The following is an 8705-nucleotide window of genomic DNA, read 5'->3' on the forward strand; positions in this document are numbered from 1 at the left end:
TCTGGAAATATCCAGCAAAACAGCTCTTTAGAGAAATGTGCAATAATTTTTATTTTTATTTATTTTTTTATGGAGACTAGTCATGACGTTCCTGATGCAGAAAATCAACCCCACAGTATGAAGCTGCCACCCCTACGCTTCACTGTAGGGACGGTGTTAGCCAGGTGATTAGCAGTGCCTGTCAGTTTAGCTTTGAGTTTAGGCCAAAGAATTATATTCTGGTTTTATTCAAACTAAAAGAATAGTTTTTTTGGTTATGAAAAACATTTTTGTGATGTGTTTAAGGTGAACAGTAGTTTTTGCCAAGTAAACAAAATCTGCATTTTTAAATCAGCAATATCTCACAGCTTTACTGTACAAAAATCACAGAGAAAAACTATTTTTTTCTCTGTGAAAAAAAACAGTTTTTTTCACAATGTATAATTAAACAATAAAAGATTGTTTAAATATTTTTTTAAACAATTAAAATAAATGTTTAAAAAAACAAATAATTGACTATATTTGGTTTAGGAAATGTTTTTTTCTTATATCTGAAAGTTTTTGATTTTACTGTTTTTCTGCTTGTCATTTTCTGATTCTGTCCATGAAGATAAACCACTCTGAAAACATTTTGTTGTACATAAACATTAATAATTGCCGCTTTGAAACACAATCATAAACTAGCTTGTAGTCATTAAAAAGAAAGAAAGAAAGGAAAAACGATTTTCAGACCTTTTGTAGATGATTGCATCCAGTTGGTTAATGAATTGTTGTAACCATGTATCAAATTTTTAATCAGTTGTCTTGTTTCACTGTCACTAGTTCAGTTTGTAATTCTCCAAATCCCCAGTTTGAATGAGATTAAATCTTACAGGGAATTCACAGAGGTGTTTTTAATTTTCTAATTTTATTGGCTAACTGTACCTTTGATCACAGTTGTGAAGGCTTTATGTCCCACCTGTTTGCTTCTTTTGTCTCACTTACAAAAATATAAAAGAGAATATAATGTGAAGCTTCTGTGCAGCTACACACGTCAGATTACGCCTCTAAAAAAAAAAAGCATTTGCAGGCAATTACATCCCACCTGTCACGGCTCTAAGTGTGTGTTGCATCATGGTTGTTGGCTTGCTGCGTGAACCCTCCCTGCTCATAAACCTCTGCAGTGCATGCTGCAGTCTGTCTCTGCTCAGAGCCATTGATGCATACAGATGCTGCTCACCAGCTGCCAGTGCCCTCAGAGGATGTATCATGTTTATCGAGTTCAGAAAAGCTTACTTGAACACAGCTTAATGCTTGTACTCCAGATACATTGCTCAGTTCTGCAAGTAATAATTTTTTTGATACAAATTTCATGTGCACTTTAAAATTAGGATCTGCTCATTTCAGACCTAGCAGCTTTAGTTGTTTCCAAGCCAGGTGTGAACAACTTTCACCTTCTTTTGAATTTCTCTCTCTGGTTGTGGTTTGTGCAGGTATTACTCATCTGTCTTTACAACAGATTCCTGTTTCCCTTGTGTAAAAAATAAAAGGCATTGCTCAAAGCATTGCTCATTTAGTCATGGTTTTGACTGTTGAAAACGGTTTTGCGGTTGTGCTTTAAAATTTCTAATGGAATTTGAAAGATTTCTTAACATAACATAAGAAAGTAATTTTGTATTTTATTGCTCAGTATAAATTTTGTTTGCAGAGGTGGAAATGAGTCATATAATACAATTAAAATTCATCTAAAGAAAGATTTAGTGTGCAAACAATGGAGGTTTGATGGTGAGAAGAGGTTGGGGGAAAAAGTGGGCAGCAATTTGTAATTTGTATACAAATGCCTTCTGATTATTTATAAATTAATGCTTATAAATAAGGTACATGGACAAGTATGATTCATGTTCTTTCCCTTGGTTGTTTTTATCTGTAGTCTCCTCTGTATATGTTTTAAAATATACTTAATGTAAAAAAAAAAAAAGTTGGCTATTAACCATTGCCAAATAAGAGAGCTAATTTACATCACATCAGAACAAGCTGATTTTCTTGACATGTTTGCAGAGGTGATACTTCCGTCAGGTCTGACAGTCACACTGATGTGTCCTGCTGTTCGTGCATTTTCACACGTCAAATAAAGGCTTTCTGTTGCTCCTGCACAAACCATTACTATTTTCAATGTAACAGGTAAATCTCCCACTAAGCAAGCTAGCGGGAGAGCGCTAAACTTGCTGTGTGGTTTGATTGTGTCAACATGGATGTGTGTCAAAAGTTATGACGATTGTTATTTTTAAGGGTTTGTGTTTGGGTGTTTTTAAAGGGGATTTAGACGTTTGGCTGGTTAGTAAAGCTCTCCTCCTCCTCCTCCTCCTCCTCCTCCACCTCTTCTTCTTCTTCTTCCTCTTCTTCCTTCTTGCATTGAGTTCAGTGTCGGGTCTGCAGTCAGACCGCCCTGCAAACTGACTGCAGACTATTCCAGCCTCGTCTGCAATAGTCTCTGATCTTGCTTTCATCTTATCCCATTTCTGTTTTCCTCTAAGAAACAGAGGAAAACAAACTTTGATGGGATCTTAGCAACACAATGTGAGCTCCATGATGAGGATGTTTTTCTCAGTTCAGTCCCATGTTATATGTTAGCACAAACGTTGGATTTTGAGACATGCTGTGCAGATTTGAGCTGCCACATAAGCTGCTATTATCAGTTCTGCACTTGATTCTTCGGTTTTCAACATGGGTTAAGAGAGTCAAGCTTTTAAATTGCAGTACGAACAATCACACTAATAGTGCCTATGATCACATGACCCAACACTGTGTCCCCTTTAGGCCACTAAAGTGTTTCCTAACATGTTTCCTAACATGTCTAGTGTCAGGATGATACTTGTTCTGGTCACGTTTCAAGATGTGAATGGTTGTCGACTTGCCTGGGGAGACGGATCAAGGCCACGTTTTTTTAAGGAGAATCTGAGCTGAGTCATTGCTCAGGTGAATTATTGTTGACTTCTCTGAACTAGCTACGGACATTAAACCTGCTGTAGTGAATGCCGTTTGCCTCACCAAAGTCATACCTTTGAGACAGTCGACTGTGCTTGTTCCATCAGGCTACAACTGACAAACCTTTTTCCTGTCTTGTTGTTTTCCAGAGCAAAGAAATTGGGATCCAGATGCACGAGGAGCTGGTGAAGGTGACAAATGAACTTTACACTGTGAGTAATAGACTGCATCTCCCGCAGATTGATCTCTCACACCTCATCTCATCGCCGTACCAGGACAAAGTTTTTCGTCCTCTCTTGATCTTTCTGACGTCTTGTCCTATTTGCCATTTGATTTTTTTCCTTTTTACTTCTTTACTTTATATTTCTGTGCCTTATTGAGGGCTCTGCCTATCATGCGATTGTTCTTGTTGCCTTTTAGAAAATCCTTTAGCTGAAAAGCAAACACATGCTTTGCTGTAAGAATGCTAACTTTGTTGAAAACCTTCTTCCATTCTGATTCTTTTGTCTTGATTATAGTTGCAGAAGTTGTTGTAGGTCATTAATTTTTAAACAAATTGATTATTAAACTTTGATATAGCGAGGAAGTTTTTCCTTCCATTTTGTTTCACTAAAATCTCTTCAATATTGGATTTGTACAACTGAGTTGATGAGAAGAAGTCCGGTTGCGTGCTGCCACACCATTTGCTGTCTTGTCGTCTATCTAAAGCCCATTTATGTGGGTCTAAATGTGAAGAAAGTTGATGCATTTTGTGAAATACTATCTCCTGTTATTGACATCATATGTGTTGCTTATATCATTGCAATACCAATAACAAGGAGCTGCTTGGATGCAATGTTATGTAGTCTGTAATATTTCACAATAAAACTCCAGTCGTCTATAAATGTTTGGCCTGTTGGATGGTCTCACTGTCCATACAAATCTTGGTAATCACAATGAGCTGAGAGGACATTTTAGAAAATGAACATGGTAGTAAAGCAATATTTGCAATGCCTTGTTTTCCTAAAATCACCTAACTGCAGTACCAGATGTGTTGAAAGGCAATAGTGAAGCAGCGCATCGAAAGGCAGATATGCAGAAGCGTGACAGGGGAATTAGGAAAACCCTTCCAGCTAATAGTATTTACTAAGGCTTTTCTAGTTCATGCAACATGTTGACTAAAGATGCAATATTGCGTGTTGGGAGTTTGTAAAGTTTGGGAAATCTCATCATTTTTCTGTTTTACTGTTGGACCAGTAACAGCTTCTCTAAGACCACTGTCTTTTTTTTTTATGCCTGATCTTATGAAGATTAGCCAGAAACTTGCTGCAATTGAAAGAAGTGACCACTAACTCCCTTGTTCATAGAAACAGAAACTGCTTCTAAATTTTAGTATTTTCTGCATTTTTGTGTTCTTAAACAGTGTAATAAGCCATCTCTTGTTTCTCAAAGACACAATTGTCATATTTTAAAAAAACCCTCAGATTTCATTTAAATATACCATACCATACCAACTTTATTTATAAAGCACTTTAAAACAACCATAGCTGATACAAAGTGCTGTTCATTAAAACACAACATAACAATAAAAAAATAAAAATACAAACTCTTACAGTTTAAAAACAAACAAACACAATTTAAAACTAGATCCCGCTGGAGTTGAAAGCCAAATAAAATAGATGGGTTTTAAGACGAACTTTAAAAGTGGACAGTGAAGGGGCCTCTCTGACCTGCAAAGGCAAGTCGTTCCATAACTTTGGGCCCATGACAGAGAAAGCCCTGTCCCCTCTGAGCTTCCTTATGGTTCTTGGTACCTCCAAGAGCAGCTGATCTGCTGACCTGAGAGACCGATAGGGTACGTAGGGGTGAAGAAGCTGAGAGAGGTAAGCTGGGGGAAGATTATGCAGTGATTTAAAAACAAACATAATAATTTTAAAATGAATCCTAAAATATACAGGCAGCCAGTGAAGTGAGGCCAGGACAGGGGTCACATGCTCCCTCTTTCAAGTTCCTGTTAAAAGTCGTGCAGCAGCATTCTGAACCAGCTGCAGACGTGAGAGCAGCGACTGACTGACTCCCAGATAAAGTGCRTTACAGTAATCCAGTCGAGTTGAAATAAAAGCGTGGATCACCGTTTCAAAATGCTGCCTGGAAAGAAAAGATTTCACTGACGCCAATTGCCTTAAATGATAAAAGCTGGACTTAATCACGGCTCTGATTTGGCTGTCCAATTTAAAATCACTGTCCACCTTAAAACCAAGATCTGTAATAACAGGTTTAAAATATACCTCCAAAGATCCCAGGTCAACAGAGGAGGACTCACAGGAGCCACTGGGTCCAAACACCATCACCTCTGTTTTCTTTTCATTAAAATTTATAAAGTTCAAGGCCAACCAAGCTTTAATATCACCTAGACATGCCAGGAGATGTTTGATRGAATRRACATCCTTCTGCTTCAGGGGCAAATAMATYTGACARTCRTCAGCATAACAATGAAATKAAATCCCATGTTTCCTGAGGATAGAACCCAGAGGCAGTAARTAMAGAGAGAAAAGCAGWGGGCCCAGAATTGAGCCCTGCGGGACACCATAAGACATTGAAGCAGCAGATGATTCAGAGTCACTAATATTCACTGAAAATGTTCTSTCCTCCAGGTARGACCRGAACCATTTAAGAACWKTGCCACCAATACCTACAACGTGGTGTAATCGCAATATTAAAATGTTGTGGTCTTGATACACAAAGGCAGCAGATAGGTCAAGTAAAATCAGAACAACATGGTTACCAGAATCACATGCAAGAAGGATGTCATTAAAAACTCTTATTAAAGCAGATTCTGTACTATGAAGAGTTTTAAAACCTGACTGAAAAACCTCCAGAATGCCATTGTCATCTAAAAACTGTCAGCTGGCAGTCACAATTTTTTCTAAAACCTTAGAAAGAAAAGGCAGCTTCGAAATAGACCGATATTTAGCCAGAACAGTAGGATTAAGGCCAGGTTTTTTAAGCAGTGGCTGCACTACTGCATGTTTAAAACTAGCAGGGACCACACCTGAGGACAGACTGCTATTTATAATTGCAAGAACAGGTTGCCCTATGCTAGATAAAATATCTTTAAAAAATTGTGGAGGGACAGGATCACGGGGGGAACCTGAATCACGTCCTCTGAAAGTGAGACAGTCACTTGTTCAAACTGAGTGAAAGCAGCAGAGCAAGGGAGTAGTACCAACCTTTATATATACAGTATATACAGTATTTCTACCATTACAACTATGATAAAGACTGTAGGTTTGTCAAACTGGTTTTGTTTGAAGTTAATCAGTAGAAACTGTTACAGGAAAGTAGAGGGATGTGTCATCTGAGTCTCATTTAAACCCACTGAAGTTGGTTTTCATTTAACTCTGTACTTTCTGGTTTTTGAACTTTGCTCTTTTAGATGCTGTCACTTTGTTGCATGGTTCATATTCAGACTACTATATTGACTGGTTTTATCCCCTGGTATAAATTAGTTAGGCTGTCTCTGTTACACCCTTTCTTGCTTATTTCCTTGCCTACTTTCACACATACCAAAATAGAGTTTAATATATCAGCCCACCATTTGAAGCTATAGCAGCTTGAACTCTGTGTGTTTATGGAATTTTTTACCCTTCTCCCAGAAGTGTTTTTGTGAGGTCAGACGCTGATGTTGGACAAGAAGGCCTAGTTTGTGGTCTCCCCTCTAACTCGTCCCAAAAAGGGACGATGTCAGGACAAAAATAAGTCCCTAAAGGCTTATTTATGGACCACAACGTGGTGCCCTAGTGTCCTGCCATGTTCAAACAGGAAAGGACCCTCTCCACACTGTTCCACAAAGAGCTAGGGAGCCTAAAATTGTCCTAAATGTCTTGCTATGCTGACGTGTTGCGAGTTCCTCTCACTGGATCTAAGGGGATGAATCCACACCACAATCCACTCTGCACCAAACTTGCTACGAGACTTGCTGCAATGCAGTCAGACAAGTTTCCCTTCTCCTGGCAACTGCACATTTCAGTCTCATCTTGGATTGCCAGATGGAAAGACATGATTCAACACTGCAGAGAACTTGTCTCCTCTGCTATGGAGTTCAACTGTGACCTGCTTTTACACCACTGCATTCAATGCTTTGCGTTGCACTTGATGTTGTAAGTTTGGATTCAGCTGTGTGGCCATAGAAACCCACACCTTGAATCTCTTTGTACACAAAGATTCAAGCTCATACAAAGGATTAGAGGTTTGTGTCTTTTGACTTTCATAAATTTCTCAATCTCTTCACATTGATACCTCAGCATCTGCCTACCCTGCTCTGTGGTTTTCCATGACCTTTCACTTTGAGTGTGATATGCGGTCGGAAATTTAATTGCACTGGTGGCATCCTCGCATGGTATCACACTTGAATTTACTCGATTCACTGAGTTCACAAGTAATTTACCTGGAATTTTCCAAATATATGTTTACAAATCCAGCATGTTCCATGTCAGACAAAATGCACAAAAGAAGAAAATTGCTGCAATAAATTCAGCTTTCTGTTATCTTGTGACTTCTGTCAGCTATAAAAGCCTAGATGAACAGTCAATATGATCATGCAGATAATAGTTTCAGAAACCTCTAGCGCCTTTTGTGCTTCTTCTAGTTCAGTGGTTCCCAATCACAGAGCCATCTTTTGATTCAGCTGTTTTCAGGGAGAGAAGAAAAACATGCAGGTTCTTGAGGTCTGACTCTGGACACCCTATGTTATAATTGTCTCCTTGCTGTGGTGATTAGCAGCTTTCAGCAGCACTGGTGGCATGGAGAGAAGGTCATGCAGTCATTTCTATCAGGTGTGCTGGAACAGAGACACATCTAACACATACAGGACAGGGCTGGGAATCACTGTAGTGTTGTTAGAATGACCTGTGAGAGCTTTTGCATGGTTTACCAGTCAATTTAAAGATGCATCTTTGTATTTTGCCCTTCTTCCTTGTAACATGTTTAACTTCTATCAGCTGCAAGCTGCTCCTTTATATCCTGTAAATACTGTGTTACATCACAGGGCCTGTGAAATAACTTTACGGATAGATGTGTATTTACTTGACAGATTTAACTTCTGGATCTTTCATACAATAGGTAATTTATTGTCTTAATACCGTAGAAAAATAGTCTCATATCAGATCTCCACAGTTTATGAACAACATTAACAGGAGTGATCAGATATATATATATTTATATATTTTTTTCTCTATTTATTCTAGTGCCTAACATGCTGTGGTATTGTATCATCATTTTACAACACACAAACAAAATCACATTGTTTTGTTAGATCATGTGAAGTGCTTTACATATCTAGCGTTGTTGAACATTAGCATGTAAACAGTGGAGTTTTCTGCAGGGGAATCCACACCAAGTTAACTGTAGCACAAGGATAAGAGCACAGGGCACTTTTTCTGCTCTGATGGGTTTTTACTGAGAGAGGCTTAGTGCCTAAAACTGGACGAGCTCCAAGCAAATTCAGCAATCTTCTGCCCCCTGAGGTGAAACAGAAGACGGGGCAGAGCTGACTTATGTGACTTATTCATCTTAGCAGTGTGATAAGAGTCGAAAATATCAAAGGGTAGCATTGGCAACTTTCCCCGATCGAGTCATTTGTGGGTCTGAATATCAGATGCGTGTGCTCCCAACAAGCTTATTTTAATCGCTTTAATTGTACGAGGCTGCTCTGCTCGCTATACGTTGGCCGCTCAGACAAGTTGTAGAGAACTTGTAAAAAAACTACTCATTCAGTATATATA

General features: G+C 38.5%; 1 protein-coding gene across 2 annotated transcripts in view; it reads left to right on the forward strand.

The window, feature by feature from the left end:
- Nucleotides 1-8705, forward strand: part of srgap3 (SLIT-ROBO Rho GTPase activating protein 3) — a 68204-nt gene that overhangs the window by 35572 nt on the left and 23927 nt on the right. For both annotated transcript variants that reach the window (XM_008409847.2, XM_017304820.1), the window contains exon 4: nucleotides 3093-3155. In XM_008409847.2, coding sequence (XP_008408069.1) covers nucleotides 3093-3155 — 63 coding nt within the window. The remainder of the gene's footprint in view (nucleotides 1-3092; nucleotides 3156-8705) is intronic.

This window comes from Poecilia reticulata, linkage group LG5, assembly GCF_000633615.1.
Source record: "Poecilia reticulata strain Guanapo linkage group LG5, Guppy_female_1.0+MT, whole genome shotgun sequence".
Lineage (NCBI taxonomy): Eukaryota > Metazoa > Chordata > Actinopteri > Cyprinodontiformes > Poeciliidae > Poecilia > Poecilia reticulata.